Source organism: Solea solea, chromosome 10 (genome assembly GCF_958295425.1).
Source record: "Solea solea chromosome 10, fSolSol10.1, whole genome shotgun sequence".
Lineage (NCBI taxonomy): Eukaryota > Metazoa > Chordata > Actinopteri > Pleuronectiformes > Soleidae > Solea > Solea solea.
The window spans coordinates 22,516,199-22,535,104 of record NC_081143.1 but is presented as its reverse complement, the minus strand read 5'-3'; the positions used below and the strand labels follow the sequence as shown (position 1 = coordinate 22,535,104).

At 40.9% G+C, this 18,906-nt stretch overlaps 1 protein-coding gene across 1 annotated transcript; it reads right to left on the bottom strand.

The window, feature by feature from the left end:
- Window positions 1-4,062: 4,062 nt before the first annotated feature.
- On the bottom strand, window positions 4,063-18,134 carry slc2a15b (solute carrier family 2 member 15b). Its single transcript, XM_058640198.1, has 12 exons — window positions 17,999-18,134; window positions 16,642-16,740; window positions 12,938-13,098; window positions 12,730-12,854; window positions 12,346-12,491; window positions 11,851-11,983; window positions 11,056-11,243; window positions 8,921-9,031; window positions 7,642-7,743; window positions 6,857-6,932; window positions 5,387-5,514; window positions 4,063-4,302 (listed from the first exon to the last, which is right to left on the bottom strand). Exons 1-12 carry the CDS (start codon window positions 18,041-18,043, stop codon window positions 4,063-4,065), a joined length of 1,554 nt encoding a protein of 517 aa, XP_058496181.1. The 5' UTR covers window positions 18,044-18,134.
- Between the last annotated feature and the right edge of the window lie 772 nt (window positions 18,135-18,906).

Below are 18,906 nucleotides of genomic sequence, written 5' to 3'. Positions count from 1 at the left end.
CTCGTTCGCTGATAACAGGCATTTGTCATCGCCTTGCCTCCCTGTTAATGTTATCATCTCCTCCCTGACAGCCGCCCTCCGCCGGGGAGCGCCGGCGACAAAGCACATCCGTCAAGCGAATATTTCCACGGCTAAGGGGACCGCACACTGCAATAAGCCACATTAAAGCACTTATGAAGGGTGCAGAGGCACGCGCACGCGGGGCCCTGCGTGTGCGCCAGTGTGTGTGTTTGTGTGTGCACACTGGTGCCCGGATGGCGCGCGCGCACATACACACGCGCTCAGGAGCGTGTAGTGCGCTTGTCGAGGCGAGGTGGGGGCCGACAGGGAGAGGAAGAGGTAATTTGTTGCAATTAATTACGCGGTGAGTGTGGCTTTGTTGTGTGGGAGAGCATTTTATCTGTTGGAATGCTTCCTCCGCCAGACTGTGATGCTATTTGTTTGATTTATAGCCTCTGCCTGCCCGAGGCGGAGTGAGCCTGCGTGTGTTTTCACATGTGCACACTACTGTGGCATTATCCACAGAAATATACTGTAGTCTCAGTGATAAGGAGCCCTTTGTTGGGGAGTGATGATACATATGAACAGGCACACAGTCACTGTTTGTGGCCCTCCCTGTCTACACATTTGTCATTCACCGGCTTATCGCCAGCACGAAAGGTTGACCCCACCATCGACCAGTTTGCTCACGTTTACTGCGCCAAACAATCACGACGTGATGTGCTTATGTTTCCAACACCGGCCTGCTCAACATTCTTCCTCTGTGGTGTGAGGACAAGCAGAGAAGTGACAACATTTATCCTTTCTGCTTCAGTTGGGGATGGTGGGGGGGGGGTTTGCCGGGCTCTTCTGCAGGGGCTGACAGATGCACCAGCAAGCCTAAAGGCACAGCGGCACTTTCCCATCCTTCAACACTTTGACACTGTACGACTCCCAAATTTGCCAGACAGCATGACACGGTGTGGTGAATTTGCAACAGTGGCAGAGACGTGCAGTCACCTAATATGATGCAAACACTTTACAGTTGGAGTGACGTGGGAAAAGTGGTCAATTCAAAGGTGAAATGTGGGAGAATTATGGCGCTTTTCAAATGATACAGTTCTAGCACGACTCGTCTGTGCTCGGTTTGGTACGAGGCACGCCGTTTTCCACGACTATTGCACCACCTGAATGACCGGAGCACAGACTCCGTCTGACACAGTCGCTGAACTAAAATACGACTGAACGGGTTGTGATTCGGCCAATGGAGTGCTGTCGCTAAATACACCAGATTCTGAGTGTTTAGAAATTTCCTGGCTAAATATTGGAGATTAACGCATGTTTTCAGGATTTGTATGTCTTTTTAACTGATATACAGTTCAGGACTGTTCGGTTTCATTTTTGTGTCGGACGTCGCGCTCATGACTATTCCAGTGACAACACTCTCTGACCAATAAGTGGCCGTCAGTCCGTTGACGTCACCGAAGCAGGTACCAAAAAAGCACCAGGTACTATCCCTGATGGAAAAGCAAAACTCAACCTACTACAACTGTATGGAAAAGCGCTATTAGTCACTTCTAATGCTGTGTTCACACCAGACGTGACATGCAAAGTCAATGCACATATGCGCTAGTCACCTTGGCCAGGCGATTGGCTGCGCAGCAACGCAACAAATCTATCTATCCCACAAACTCTTGCAAAAAATCGCAATGACCAATTGGCGTTGAGGTGAACTATGGTGGCCTTCATACACCAGAAATAATGTTGCTTTTCTTTGTTTGAATGGTAAGCTTCCACTTTAAAAACTCAAAAAACACACGCTCTGGCTGGTTTGTCCATAATGGGCTGCCGTAGAAACATTGTGGCACAAGATGGTGGCCTTTTGGTGGTTTTTAAGGTTTATTCTAAAAGCTATGAAAACCTTAAAAAAGCAGTTATACACTTAAACAAACATACTTAACTGAAAGTATATTCAATTTCTGCCAATAAATCGTCTATAATGTTACACCTTAGACAGAATATTGAGAGCAAAAGTGCGAATAATAAGAAGAGAAAAGGCTATGTTTAATAAACAATTATATAAATTAGATCAATATAATGGAGAGTTGCTGCTGTGCTCACTGTTTTGTAGTTTCTTACAATAACAGTGTAAAACATTAAGGTTTTTTACCCACGGGCTATCAAACGGTCACATCAGGAGGTATCAGCGTCACATCCTTAGAATAAAAACTACATGAAAAATGTAAAAGTTTGTTTTATTCATGTTAATAAACGCTTCAGAGAGAGACTTCCTGTATCAGAGCTGCAGAGCACGAGACCACTTGATGACATTTTACAGACAAAATAATTATGATCAAATTGTTATCAAGAGAAGAGCGAAACACTTGATACATTGTTTTGTAAATTTGGTGAATTGTTTTAATTAATAGCTTATATCGACTATGTAATATTACAGCTGCTAAACGGACCTCATGGTGAGACCTGTTTTTTTTAAGACTTTGCATATTATTTATCAACCATAATTATCCACATTAATCATTAATAGAGCCATTAGATACGATGTATAAAGCAGTTATAAAGTATTAGACAGCGGTGCCTTTGTGTCAGACTTCAGCTGTAGTTCACTTGGAATAAAAATGTTATTAAATTATTATTTTCATTGTTTTCTGTTGCATTGATGAAGGGGAATTACTTCATTTGTGTATTAGTTTGATGATGAATGACTATTAGTTGTTTTTGGTGAGAGAGGCAATGATGATGGTGCTTTTTCTGCTTCTCCATCTATGGAGACGACATCCAGTTATTGGCATATCCACAGAGAAGTGAATGTAAACATTAAATTGTTGTGGCGGCTCAGAAATTGCTGTTTTGTAATTGTTGAGGTCACCACCTATTACAGCAGAAAAACAGAACAAACCAAAACCCAAAAAACTGATTTTCACATTTTTTAATAGTCTTAATTTCACATTACACCTCTTATTGTCACCATATATTATACAAAGTGGTCTTGTAAAACACGGGTCGGTTAAAAACACCTGCATAAACTTAACGTAAAGCCAAATTTGATGTGAAATATTGATAAATTATAACAAGCTTTAAACATGTATACGCACGTGCTTGGTCAAGACTACGACAGTAGCCACATTATTTATCGCTCTTGTGTAAAAAAAAAAAGAGACAAAACTCACAGAAAGAAAGAAGGCAAGAAAAGAACATTCAACATTTACCTTAGATTGAACGTGTAAACATGCAACAACAAAAAGGGGATCAGTTTCTGTCCATTTTATACTCGGGTTGGGTCAAAATATGGATTTGATGATATATCGTTGTCCTACCTTTTGCAATACGATAATCAGTACGCCAGGGAAAAATTACCCGGCTGAAGAAGAAGAAGAGGGAGTTTACAGCGGGATAATGGCGGGAGAAAACGACGACAAATCCTGCACTTTTAACTTTTCACAGAGGTTTTCTTTTCTTTAGTCAGACAGATATTGTGATGCATCATTATATGATTGTCTCATATCGTGAGGTTGTAACATTCTGAGTAGTCTCGTGTTCTGTTTCCTGTTTTATTTTGAAATAATTACCATTGCCTCTCGTTTCAGTGTCTGCTTCCTGTAAAGTTTCCCTCCTCTGTGATTAGCTGCCCCGCCCTGATGTGTTTCACCTGTACATCGTTATCCCTCCACCTGTGTATTTAGCCTGGGTGTTTCCTGTGTCTGCTGACCAGGAAGTGTCCTTGAGCTTATTTAAGATCGTTTACTAGTTGCCTTTTGACCTCTTTTGCATCTTTTTGTTGCCTTGTGCTTTTTGTTGAAACCTGTTCTGTTCAAGACCAGTGAAAGATGATTTTCTCTTCAAACTGAGACTGCCCAGGAACAGATGACAGTGTTACTGTTGGTTTACAATGCAGGAGATTCTCTGACTGGAAATGTACTGTTAAAAACAGGAATAACTTAAATATCTAAGTCTTAAATTACAAAGATTTCATCTGAAGCAGCAGATCCACTTGTGGCCCCTTTTACCTGGGACACAGTGGTTGAAGAAACCATCATTAACACGTAGGTCCATCTCTTCTTTCCTTCACTCTATCTCGTACTTCTCATCATACTGGGAAAGGGTCCCGTATCCGTTCATCATAGCCATTTTCAAATGACCGTTGGACGTCAACTCCTCCTCAAGTACGTTGTTCCTGGAGGCGAACATTTGACTGATCTCCATAAAGGTTTTGTTCTTGGTCTCGGGAATGATGAAGATGGTGTAGATGGCCACTCCCAAGCAGATCACGCAGAAGATCAGGTAACAGTAAGGGCCTGTAGCAAGCTAAAGAGGAAGGAGATGCAGCACAGCGGTGATTAAAAAGAACGCCAACGCTTGATCAAAGAAACAATAAGTAAGAGGTAAAAGTCTAAAGGAAGCAAAATGACAACAAAATAAACCGTCCTGAAGTCAACAAAGTGAGGCTGTTACTATCAAATGGCCAATGCCAAGATATTAATCTCTAAGTCTATCTCTTTTAAAAGAGGATCAAAGTGAGTGTAATCATGTTTGACATAATGACAAATCTGAGCCAAAAGGTTGTCAATTTCAGTTTTTAAATAGCAAACACCTTATGGTTTCAATGTATTGTCCACTGTGTGGAAAATTGTCTATAGCTTCACATAAAAACACAATGTCAGTTTATTATTATTATTATTATTATTATTATTTATTATCATTTTGAACAATTTAATTGCACTTTGTACAAAAGCTTTCTTATAGACATTTCTTTGTGGATCGTGAAATGCCTTCCTCAAGGAGACTGGTTAAAATTTGGAGTGTAATAAATGAGAGAGATGATGTGTTATGTTAAGAGCTTTCTTTTTGATACACAGCAAATACTTGTCATTGAGCTGCATCTGCGCTTTCTGGATATGTTCAGCTTTACACGTCCATCATAACAAAACAGTGCTTTGTACCAGGTTCTGGCTCACCTTTTAATTTCCCTAAGAGGTATAACCTCTGCATTACCTTTTAAAAAAAAAAAATGATCTGATCTGTGTTCTGTGTAAAATTATTATTTTATGAAGATCCATGGCCAGAGTTTATGTGGGTTTACATCATCGGACAGACGCTCGATCTGAGGGTCTGTTTGTCTCTGACACTGAGGATAATGAAGGGCAGCAAAGCTGTGGTTTTATTTGGTTATTTTATTGGTGTTTGGAGAGTCACCTCTACTCAGCCTGTGTGCACTGTGTGTGACACTGCAAGTGGAGCCACCACATGTTAAGTTTGTTAAGAAATTGTAACAAATTCACCTAAATCCCCAAATCTGCATGTTTTTGGACTGATAACTAAGCTAAAGACTGTTTTACTTGTTTATTTTACTGTCACTGAATATAAGAGGAGAATTGAAGTTTGCTCTGACCTCTAGGAAGGGGAAGACGAAGCCGATGGTGAAGTTGGACAACCAGTTGAGACATCCAGCCACAGTGTAGGCAGCCGGTCTGTGTGACTGTTTAAACAGCTCGGCCGTGATCAGGAACGGCACGCCAGCTACGCACAGGTGAGGGGGGGGAAAAGAACAACAACTTTTATTATTTATGAGGACACATTGTGACAAAGGAAAACATGATCCTGGTTCACTCGGCATTCAGTTCATCCATTGGTGTGATCTAACGAGACAGCCTATCAAGCCGCTGCCATACAAATCACATTTAATCACTCTGTACAGTTGCATGAATCTATTGGGTGCTGTGAAATTAACTTCAGAGTCTTCATTCATCAATTAGTTTATCAATAATCCCACGCAGGACTATTCTTTGGCAGTCATTCAAACTAAACACAACACAAACGGAAATGATAAACAATCCTCAAGCCCCAGCGCTGTTATACCGCGCTCCTTTTCTCCGTATGCATTTCATTATGGGTTCATTATTATTTAGCAATCAAAGATTGACAAGAGAGGAAGGCGTTTTGTCAAGCTGGCAAAACTCCACCGCCACGAACCACAAGAAGCAGAATAGTCGCTCAGACCAGTGCAATTCATTAGTTTGACATTATGTAGGATCCATGAGGTTTTGTCTCAGCCCTAAACACACAATTCTTCATTGTTAGAAGTCAAAGCTGTGAAGGAGAAATATACATTAGTAAAAAGCTGTGATGACGAGCTCTGGAGTGATGCCCTCATTATCTGTGCATGATAATTGCGTGGAGGAAGGTTTAATATCATCAAACCAATAACGAGGCCATAATTTGTCAACATCCGCGCTACGTATGGAGGGGCTTCATTGTGCATGCAAGGTTTCGTGCGAGGCAAATCATATTCATCACGGCTAGCTTATGAACAATGAGCCATTAAAAGTCTAATTGCGGCAAGAGAAACTTGTCCGCGTACCAAAGTATGGATTTTGCCGGCTTGACTGATGATGTAATATAAACTAGATTTGTTCTAATTCATCATCCTCACAGGTCCAGTCAACATGGCTCCAACATTGTAAACTATCGCCGGTTAATTCACTCCTCCTCAACTTACACACAAGTACAAACGGCGGTGGGAATAGATGTAGTGTGGCATTTCCAATGTCCTAATTTACAAGACTAATGAAAAACAATATCTCTTTACAGTGGGGGGGGGGGGGATTTTAGGTTTGGGTGCCTGCTATTGTGCTGGCATCCAGCAGAGAGCAGTGTTACCTCACACACTGGAATGTTGCTGTCATTGAGATGTGGAAGTGGAAAAGTTTGAATTAGCACTTCATGTTGCTCTTTGTGGTTTAAATGTGCACTTTATGCATAGTTTGCAGTGTGTTTTCTGTTGCTGAAATAGCAACGAACACACTACGACTATTGCTACCACTACTACTACTGAGAGGTTGGTTTGAGCAAAGACACGTACCTGGGCCTATGCAGAAGCCAGCGATTATTCCAACAACGCAGCCCACACTGATGTAGCGCATGAACCACAGCTCCGCCTGTGAGAAGAGAACAACACGGTTAATCATTGATGTTCATTTTATCATTATGGATACATGCGTAACATGAGTGATTAATTAATTAACGGCACGTGGGGCTAATTACACGTACAGTAAATATTCTACTCTTACATCCATATCCTTAAAGGCCCAGTGTGTAACATTGAGGAGGGTTTATTTGGCAGAAATAGCTTTACAGACGACCCATAAGTGTGTTTGTATAGGTGCGTAATTGCTTTAAAGGGGCTATATGTAAGAAATGTATTATTTCACAAGTCATAAAATGTCCATGATACGTCATCAGAGATTAAGGAAAAATGTTAAATTAAAAACTGATAACAATAACACACAACCAAGTTTTACATTTGAAATGTGTGGGTATGTTCTTGAACACAGTGTAATGCTGTCACTTCATGTGTCAAGAGGTGAAAGCCAGCAATGAAAATAAGACATTTAACTAACTTTCAAACGTCTCTAATTCCGGGAAACTAATCGGCAAATGGACAAACTCTGTTTGTTGGACCTTTAAAGACGATGTAAAAAATGTCACTGAAAATGAACTGAAACACAGACTGAGAGAGAAACCAATGCTGATGTTAACACTGATTTTAGTTTCTGTGCATTACTATTAGTCGAAGCCCCTTAAAAAGCATTGAACTGTATGCAAATGAAGGTCATATTTTTGGACATATATAGGACGACACTGTACCTGGAAGAGGACAGACACAGTGATCCCTGCACAGCAGATACCCATGAAGAGGAAGCCGCCAATCATCAGAGGTTTCCTGCCCAGACGATCGATCGTGAAACACTGAAAGGACAAAGAGTCGTGAGTGCAATGGGCTTTTTTCTTTTTTAATCCTCTCAGCATACACATTAGTATCTGTTGTGATCTTGTAAGCCTCATTATAATGATGTTAATTAATGTCCCTGATCATTTCACAAAGTCAAAGAAAGAAAAATATCGAGTATTAAGATCTTTTTGAAGTCGGATCTTTATTTTTTTATTCAGTATTTATTGATATAGGGACCAGTGCCAGATACCAAGACGTTAATCCAGGTTCCCACACATTGCTTGACATCAAATTTAGGGACTTTTCAATGACTTTCCAGGATCGATTCCCTCAAATTCAAAGACTGAATGTGCTGACACAGCTTAAGATGGGATGGCAACTTGTAAAACAAGTGCTTGTCCTTGGAATTTGCATTTCCCAGACATAATCACATAATTAGCTCTCTCTCTCTCTCTCTGGTTAACTTTACTCGCTCGTTGTTCCGTGTGGAATCTCACGTCAACAGTGGAGACAGACAGTGGACAGTGTCCACCACAACACCGCTAGTAATAACATCACAACCACTTGTTCTGCGTAGACCTCGTAGAAAGTCTTCGTACATCAAGCAATGCAGGGCATGAAACAGTAGGTGGCGTCGTAACAAACAAGAGAGACTAACTCATTTAAGTAAATATTAACTTAACTTCTTTCTTGCACAAAATTCAAACACTTTCAATGACCAATGTCTTTTTTTTTCTCAAATTCACAAACTTTCAAGGATTTCAAGGACACGTCTGAACCCCTGATTAATAAACTGCTGTCACTGAGAACACCCCTCCCTTCATGAGCCTTAATACAAATACAACACAACAGAAAGCACTTATTGTGAAGCAAAATTAACAGAAAAATAAGTGATTATTTATGATCATCTGTTTTAAAAAAGCGCCTCTGACGCTGTCGTCAAATTGTGTTCACCGTTTTCTCTCTTAAACTCAAAAAAATATTAAATTCACAGTGATATAAAAAACAGTCAGTACATTTTGGAAACTTGGCCAAAGGTATATTTACCCATATAACTTTAAGGAATCCTTTATTACAATATATAAAAAAGAGTAATTTTTTCCTTTTCAAACACAAGCATGAAACAAAAGCGTGGATATAAAAGTGTGTTTTTTAGTCTGTTTGAAGTGGAGTAATATAATATTATGAACTCACCCCCAGAACTCCAGAGATGACCTCGATCGCACCAGTTCCCACTGTTGTATACTGAATGTGAGGCTCTGGGATCCCGGCGTTTTTAAATATCTCATTTGTGTAGTACCAGATCTGAAATTGACAATGATAATTTCATTAATGTGACGTGAATGCCTCACACATACACACACACACACACACACACACAAATACACAGATGCTTTGTCTTTTTTCTTCTTCTTCTTTTCTTAAGCAGCTAAAGAAGTCGCACACATGATGATGATCATGAGTGATCATCATCATCAGGCCGACCATCATTCATGCATTTGAGACGGAGCGCTCCATCAGTATGAACTCCTGACAACTTCTCCCCTTGAAATTAATTTGCGTACGCTCATTAATCACACTTTGCTGATGCAACATCCATCATTGATGAGGTGTGGACGAGATCGTGATCGGCGTGGTTGAATGTTGTCTTGTTGATTTAGTGACCGCGCGTGTGTGTGTGTGTGTGTGGTGTTACATACACACTGGTCTGTCTTTAAAGTGGAAACTTAGAAGAATAACTGGAAAACATCGTCATCAGTTGTGGAGATTATGACTTGTCTTGAGAGTACAAATTCATGCTAATTGGATTATTGCATTGCGTGTATGTAGAACATGGATGCATTAGTTCCTGCTAATCTCATCACGTATGCATATTTAATCATGATATTCCCAATACACAGTCAGAGGGAGGCACCTTAAAGGCATTCTGCTCCTGTTTAAGCCAACTTATCTGCTTCCATCCATCCATGGTGGCAGTAGGATAAGCAGAGCAGAAAGATGCTCCTCTCCACAGCAACATTGCAAAGAATTAGCAGCTCAACTCTTACGTTTAGCCACCAGTAAAACTATTTGGTAATTTACGCTGACATCCAAAACAGCTCTGAAGCAGTTCCGAAAGGCAAAAAGAATGGTCATACAGCTCACGCTTCTCCTACATCCGTGGTTATGTATATCTCAGAAGCTAATTATGGTCAGGTGACATCTAAAACATGCAGGACAGGGGTCCCCAAGGACCAGTATTGGGAACCACTGTTCATATAGTGTTCCTTTAGCTTTACTTGTGTTTTACTTCTATATTCTAATAAATACTCTTTTCAGGGGGAAGGAACAATGTATGGCATCTTCATGGACCTTGATTTTCTACATGAAAATAATACATTTTAGATTTCTGTATCCTCTAATTATCGACCAATCCTCCAAATTTCAATGAGTGCCCTGTAAATGTTAATTATCTGGACACGTTAGGTCCGATATGGCAGTCTAGCTGCTGGCGCTAAATCAATTTGCTGATTTGCTGAAGAATTATTCAATCAAACATAAACATAAAATTACATACATCTCTTGGAAATTGATGGGTTTTCTATTCAAGGGAATAGTCAGTGTAGAAATAGTCAGAAATGTTGCACATAATCTGCTCTCTGTCACGATCAATACAGCGACTCGGGTCGTGACGTCTTCAGAAAGTTTGGGAAACACCGCTCTATTACACACAGATCTTTCTGGTTCTTCTGCATGAAGCCTTCCAGTGTTTCTGTGTGGAACATCTGCGGCCGTGGTACTCGGCAGGGTGTAACCCTGCTGGGAAATGAAGCTAGCATGTGAGCCAGCATGCCTAGAGCTTCCATCCACATGGAGCAATGAGTACAAAGATGTGTTTGACTTTGTGTTTGAGGGAGTGTGGATGGCTCTCCTTATGTGGAGGAAACACTGAGAGAGAGAGAGAGAGTGAGCACCAGGAGATAATGAGGCGTGGTCCTGTTGCCCCCTGCTTAGTCGCTCAGTGACTGCATGTGGGATTGTAATGTATGAACAGGAAGAGATGCAAATGCATACACAGCTGGGGACTCTGGGAGCTCTCACTCTCTTATAATAACTGCACACACACACAAGTTTGTGGAGCTATTCTTCTTCGGACACTGCGCTGCCATTCATTTGGACAACCTCAACAAAATATTATTCACCAAAATTTCACCATAATCATCATTAAAAATGAGGTTCCACCTCATTAGGACCGGGTTTTGGTCTCTTTGTGGACAGCTGGCCCTGAAGAGGTAACACACACCACAACACAAAAGACAACAGGCCCAAAAATGTTTTCTTCCACATACCGCATCGATGCCGGACAGCTGCATGCCGACGTTGACCACAATGATGCTGATGACCTGCCAGCGGACGCAGCGGTCCCTGATCAGGCCCCAGACAGAGACGCTCTGGACGGAGGACAAAGAGCGCTGCTCCTCCTGCATCTCATCGATTTCCGCCTGGATGTTTCCTTTAGTGCGGTACCACTTTAGGGCTGAGGAAAATAAAAACAAATGCTTTTCAGAGGTGAGGATAAAGATATAAAGATAGCAACAACATGGAACTTCAAGGTCCAATATGTAAGGCATGTAACATTTGCAGTATTTACATGTCCAGGCAAGCTTTGACCAATATTGTCTCTTGTAGACTTCTCCATCGTGGGAATGATCGTCTAAAACCAACGATAAAATAAACTTTCTCTGGAAGTCGAATTTAGCTATGCCTTGACGCTTTGACCTACTTTCTGCCACGACCGAGCGTCTCATTACTCTCTGTGTCTATGGCTTTGCTGACATAGGGAGTGTTCGGACGATTCCATCTCCTAAACATCGTAAACGAAACAATTGAATGCAGCATATTTATTTAAAGGGTTTAGTGTTCCCTGTGGGAATCAAAGGCAATGGCCGGATCAGCTCCCAAAACAGAAACCCTGATGGCAACACACAGGAGTGTGATGTCACTTTTAGGCAGTTATTTGTTTTCTAATATGTCGTGATGAAGAATGTCGCATATTAGATCTTAAGTGGAACAGGAGAAAAAAAGCATTGTGACACATTCTTTACTCCATGAGTGAGAGAAAGAAGTAGGATCCACTCTCTGACCTGCGATGGTGGCGTGCACATTTCCCTTGTCTATCAACAGGTAGCGTGGACTCTCTGGGAACCATGGCAACAGCATCACCTGGACAGTGGCAGGGAACATCCCGAGGGACAGAAGCAGAGGCCAATTCTCTTCCTGTATGGAGAGAAGACAAGACACCTTACTACACCATCAGCTGCTTTCACTGTGCCGTGAGAGTAAAATATGTTAATGTCATGGCAGCAGATGTTTAAGTCCTTCCCTCTTGATCAGATGTATTATAGGTGGTTGGATGTCAAGAGCATCACCTGATCAAGTTCAATAACATACAGAATGTGAAGCTCACTTCTGTGAGGAGATTCAAGCTGAGATAGAAAGCATCAGAGTTTTCAGTCCTTTGAGCTGCTGCTGCTGCTCATTTCTGGATCACAATCTCTCCACTTTTGGCAAGAGCCTGCCTAAACTAGCTGTCTGTGCCGTAGTCTGTGCCTAAAAATAACTGCCACAGGTCAAAGTACCTTTCCCAGCAGTTCATGGAGCCCCAGGACCTGAGCAATGAAGACCCCGAGACAAATGTGGATGCTGGGAATGAGGCCCAGGAAACCTCGTAGTGTCTTTGGCGCAATCTCGCCGAGGTACATTGGCACCACGCTGAGCGAAATACCTGTTGAAAGACACATGTGATAACAATGTTTATTATTATGTATACTTGTAATTATTATCTAATGTTTCCTAATGGTAACACACGAATGAGATTGTTGACATATTATCATACTATCAGCACTGATTTATGAATACGATCGCCAAATATTGGTCTCAGTAATGTGCTGTGGCAGCTTTGTATCTACACACACAAATGTACTTAAATTGGTTTGAGGACGAGTGTGACACACTTGACCTACCTGAGTGTACTCCTGTGATGAAGCGGCCAATTATGACCATGGCAGGTGACCCGCACCCTCTGCTGAAGGCCATCAGAGCTCCTCCTATAAACACCAGCATGCTGGACCTCACCACTGTCCCCCTCCTGTTTGGACACACTCAGCTTTTAGTCAACTGTCTTGCAGAGACACAGGGGGACGACATTCACAAACACAGACACACACTGACCTTCCATATCTGGTGACTAGTTTGGCCACCAGCAGAGCCCCCACCATGCCACCGATGGCAAACACCGACACAGTGAGGGAGTACAAGATGGTGAGGAACTTCTCATCTGGAGTCCAGTGGTGGGTTTCTGTAATCGACGCATTGTAGAATGCTTTGATGTACTGTTGGAAGAAAACAATAAAGGATTTAAATGCATTTTAAAGATTGTCCAAATATATTACACAGAGAAATTCTGGAACTGATTATTTTTTTCTCCACAGTGTCGGATATAAACTGCAGTGGGGAAAGCGGTGCAGAGCCATTGTCATGCATCTTATTCATGTCATTTATTTATTTATATATTTTTAATAGACATGAAGTTCAATTAGGGGCCACACGGTTGATGTAGTGGTTAGCACTTGCATTGCGTGTGTGTGGGGGTTTTCTCCAGGTTCTCCTCCCAAGACGTGCAGATTTGGGGATTAGGTCAATTGGACACTCTTAATTGACCATAGGTGTGAGAGTGAACGGTTGTTTGTCTCTCTACATGTCCAGGGTGTGACCCCACATATCGCTCTATGTCAGCTGAGATTGGCACAGCGCCCCCCGCGACCCTCATGGGGAGTATGAAGCGGTACAAAATGGATGGATGGATGAAGTTCAATTAGAGTCCACTGCGGAAGTCATACTGATTTGCTGAGAAAGAAAGAGGCCATATATTGGATCAAATCAAAGAGAGTCAACAACGGTAGCCAGCATCAGATTTCATTCAGGTTTATCTGACAGTGAAGATGCCAGTGAAGTGAATCTAATTCATTTGTTTTCTTTCTTTAAAAAAACTGAAAGAGATAATCTAAAGGAATGACTGATTCTGACAGATGAATGATGGAAGAAGAAGAGCAACGTTTTAATTCATCAATTCCTTAATGAGCTGCATGTACACATTGCTCCATGATATATGAAAAGTGTTATCTTGGAGAGTTTGGTGCTGATGCAACACACGATTATGAAATGATCAAAGTGTGCTGCTGGACTGAGGGAAACGCAGATCCAATATGCAGCAGCGCAGTATTGGCAGGAATATCAATCTTATTAAGTGGATGAGGCATGACTGATCCTCTCACATTAAAATAGTAAACAGTAATAATGAATTCATAAAATCAATTTTCTGTTTCACTCATTGTTCATTAGCCGTGGTTGGTCACACCTTCCTCATGTGATGATGTGCTATTTTTTGATGTTCAGCTGTTTATGTGTTAAGGTTTAGATATTCTGGTACCAGATATAAGTGTTTCAATAATGTTGAGAGAAAAACAGTCAGGCTGGTGAATCATTTGCAGGATTTGTCCATTTTTCCATGTGGGAACATGACAAATCAATGAGGTACTGCGTGGCATGTACCAGAGAAGTTCTTTACATGGTCAAACACATGACAGTAACACTGGTCTAAGTTCATAACATCACATTTACGGGAAATTCACATTCGATCGTCCTGACTCCTCCCACTTCAACCTTTCACATGTCTCAAACTAGACATTCATGGAACGACAGATGCTTTTTTTGTTCTCAGCCCTTATATCGAGGGTGAAGAAACATCTGTGACTGTGCACATTATCAACCACTTCAGAATGTATTTGTATTTTTGGCTTTTTTTTTCTTAGTTGTATTAGTTTTTTAATCAAAGTTGAATGTTTGTCAAAATGTGTTACTTATTTCTTGAAGCCTCAAAAGGGCCACAAAAATGATCCTATAAGTGCTTTTACCCATTTTTGAAAATAACTTTCAATATCTGGCAGTTATTTACAATTAACTGCATGTTAAAATACTGTTTTAACTATTTAAAATTAAGGAAAACCAAAATGACACTGTAGTTGTACACAAGCACAAGATTTTGTGTGTTGTCTTTGTCTCAATGTCCAACTCTTTCCTCTCTAGCGACAAAGACGCTGATTTACTGCGAGTGAAATTACCGTAATAACCACACTGACGAGCAACTTCTCAGCTTTCAGAAACCGTTGGAATTTTGTGTGCAAACGTGTTGTCTGCTATACTCTTGGTGCTAAAGGGTGACACAAAATCACTAGTAAATGCTTATACGTGACCTATTACCATCCTCAAAACATCCACATTTCAGCTCCCAGTCCAATCCAATAATCATCTTACTCATCAGCTAATAGCTTTAAACGAGAGACACTAATCTTTCCACTGCTCGTCTAGTCATCTATCGAGCTTCGACCAGCTGCAGCAGATGCAGCTATCGCCTAATAACCAGCGTAATACGTGGCACCAGAGCTCCCATGCTCCAGCCATGCGTGGCCAAACAGGAATGAGTGCAGAGCTTAGTCACTGCCACTGCAACAAATCCAACATGGGAGGAAGGGAACAGAGCACATCATTGGTAAAAACGACAGAACATCAATGACACGGTGAGACACGCAGCAGCTTCTACATCTGATACACGGAGGCCACATGACTCCACATGACTGCGAACAAAACGTCTGACCTTACTATGATAACTGGGATTTACAAGGATCAAGGAGAGTTGCAGTGGCAGTGGGGGAAAAGTAGCCAACCTTCAGGGGCTGCCGGCGCCTTAACTGCTGCACATTTTAATGCATTTTCCTGCCTTCATTAAATCGTTAATTAACCTTGAATGAAACTCAGTGAGATTAAGAATCTCTTTTTGCAAGAGTGTCCTGGCCAAGACAGACACCTCAACATGTTTACCTGACTGTAAATGTGTTGTGCATTAGATTTTAGATTTAGCGCTTTAGCCAGTACGATGGAGTATAGAGCCAAACTGAAGAATTAAGTCATAATATTATGAGAACAAAGTTGTAATCTTTCAGAGAATGAAGTTGTAATATTATGAGATTAAGGTCTTTAATGTCGGGATTGTTATTCTAACAAAATCTCAGATGATCAGCTGCAACCTGTGTCAAGATCAAAAAACACGGAGCATTTCAAAGTTACATTTTGATTTCGGCTTCATAAATAAAGAAATACTTTTGTCTCATCAGCACCAGATTATCTTTAGCATCAGGACTTTGAAAAGATTGTGCAAGAAACTAAGTTTGTTTGGAAGAAAGAATCACAAACACAGACGAGGAGAAAATCATCTCTTTTACGACTTTTTTCATATTAAGACTTATTCTCGGAAAATTCCATTTTTTATCTCATAAAATTATGACTCTTTTAATATTAGGACTTTATTCTCATATTTGTACTACTTTTTCTCGAAAGATAAAAAAAAATGTTCCTCTTCAGTTTCTGTCGTAAACCAGCATGTCTGTAAATAATTGTTAACATTTAAAACTTATTTCAGGACAACCTGAATTAATAACGATTGATCATTTATTAGTGACACGTGCACTGTAACAGAACATATGAATGTATTGTTTTGATGAAGTGACCATTGTCTTTTTCTCTTTCCTGTCATCTTTCTTCTGTATTGCTGCACTTCCACAGCCACAGATAAAATGAATATAATAATAGAGCTAACTGGACTGAATTGAGTAGACGGCTGCTTGGCTGGCAGAGCAGTGCTTATGGGAAGCTCTGTGTCCATTAACATCTAAATTGCAGTTTAAACTTCCCATTTTCCCATTTTCGCCCCACTGTTCATTCAAACTTGGAGAACGGAGAAACTATTTCACTCGAGTTGATGATGATGATGACAGCGAGTTGATTATCGGCACGATGAGATGTGTAATAGTGACTCAAACCTGTGCAGGGGAGTTGACCACCGCCAAATTGTAGCCATAGAGCATGGAGCTGCCGAATGAGGACAGGAAAGCCACCGCCAGCAGTGACCTTGTGAGTTGCTGAGGGAAAAGATGAAGAGAAAAACACAGTGTGAGGGAAACGTTTGCAGTTTTTGTTGTTGCTGGTGTTAGTATTCTGCCTCTGTTTCGTCTTTGTGAGCAGAAATAATGTCACATTGTCCTTCTCGGACTCTGTCATGCAAAACTATCAGACCTGACTGAGGGAGCGTATTGTGTGTATACACCGGTGAATATTTTGTGTTTGCAGTCATCACACTTTACAGGAATGTCAAGAGAGAGATCTAAACAAAGCTGTACTGAGAAATAGGAGCTGAAAGGACTAATCAGCACTGTGTGAATTCCTTTGACAATAGTTTGACTCGAATGGACATTTGTGTATATATTAACGTTAAAGGTGGGGTGGGAGATCATTTTTTTACTGTATTGCTTAAAATTTGGCACAAAAATGAAAAATGTCAGTCACCTTTAAAGAACAGCTTTTAAGGCAATGCAAATATAATGTCACTTTTTAGGTCCTAACAAATCATGTGCGGCATCTTGAGAAAAGTTAGCTTCAGACTAAAGTTTCTACGCGGCACAGGGGTGGCCTACAAACTGTTAGAATTCATCACGCGTCTGTTAACCCCCTTTTCCCTAAATCACATGAGCCATACTCTGTGTTCAAATAGTCTCAGTGTATTTTCACCAGGAACGGCCTGAAGCTACTCTCATGGCTGCCATCCTAAATTCCAACACACACAGGGCCCATTGGATCACACCCCTCCCCAAGGTAGACAAAGGTAGATGGATGTCCTCACCTTTAAGCATGGGAAGAACACCCCCCCCCCCCCCCCCCCCCCCCCCCCCCACACACACACAAACACACACACATGTGTTTGTAAACTAACATTCTGGGTCAAAAGAAACACGCTCATGTGAACATAGAGGATGTTGTTAATATAAAGACAGTGAGAAGGAACCCTCTGAACAATGACAGCACAGATGCCTTAAAGAAACCTAATTTCACCCTGATGGAAAGAGTTAGATAATTAGGAATAGCTCATAGCAGACAATGCTGCCCAGTCATCATCAATTTAAACGTATTATCTGTCGGACGGCAGCACATAGAACATGTGAGACGGCAGCACTTTGGTCAACTGTTTTTTAGAAGCTTTATCTTCTCGTTTTGTGAGGTAAATCCTGGCAAAACAACTACATTTCTGATAATAACCAATTCAAACTTTTGGTGACTAAAAGGAAACGAAGAGAACAGTTTTTTTTTTCACATTTTTCAATAAAAAAATAAAATAAAACTTACCCCATTACCCTTTGCATCACCTTCCACTAACAGCTCCTCCGCCATTTAAGAAAAATAAATAATTCCTGCTTGTCTGCGATAAGGAACAGCTCATGTGCACAACTTTTTGACAAACTCTCCACTCACTCATCCCACATTTGTAGTCCACAGCCACGCTCTTATGTCACAGAGGAGGCGTGTCGTGCGGGATGGGTGGAATTTGGAAGTCACACTTCGTGGATCGTTTCCCTCCTACTCGTCATCCATGGTCACATGAGCCAAATCTTACATGCATTATGCACAGTGATGGGTAAATAGACTATGAACTGTGTCCAGGGGGCATCTCTCCAGGGGTGGTCATACCCTCAGGGTCAAAAGGCTGAGTGAGGTCCAGGAGAACCTTCAAGCTGGAGCGGAGGTGGAAGATCATAACACACACATCATCACCTGTGCAGGTTTTCTATGACACATTGAGAATGACAGTGTAAAGTTTACAGAAGAATATTAGGGCCACATGTAGAAGTAAAAAATATTGCATGAACTCTGAGAATAAATTTAGAATTCTGACTTTTTTACTTTCTTTCAAAAATCTTTTTAGATGTAGCCCTCTGTAATTGCAAATACCGTTTTTACATTTGTGTTTGCTTGTAATAATTTTTTTCCATTTCTTTTACCCTAATCCTCTTCTGTAATAATAATAATAGTATTGTTTCCAAATAATTAAAAAACATTTCATGTATTTTTTCATGTATATTGTTAAAAAAAATGTATGCCAGGTTGTGCATTTTAGTTCATGTATGTTTTATTTTTAGTCCATCGTAAACAAGGTTAACTAAAATACTCACACTAACACACCTACACACCAAAATGTGCTTATTGAAACCCACTCACATCACTATTTGATGCACCATGACAAAAACTAGCCAATT

Excerpts from the sequence above, each read along its gene's own strand:
- slc2a15b (XM_058640198.1), bottom strand. The coding sequence starts at position 18,043 with ATGGCGGAGGAGCTGTTAGTGGAAGGTGATGCAAAGGGTAATGGG. Across the intron at positions 12,492-12,729 it reads CATCACAGGAGTACACTCAG|GTATTTCGCTCAGCGTGGTG; the intron begins GTAGGTCAAGTG and ends GTCTTTCAACAG. Across the intron at positions 9,032-11,055 it reads AGCTGTCCGGCATCGATGCG|ATCTGGTACTACACAAATGA; the intron begins GTATGTGGAAGA and ends TGTCAATTTCAG.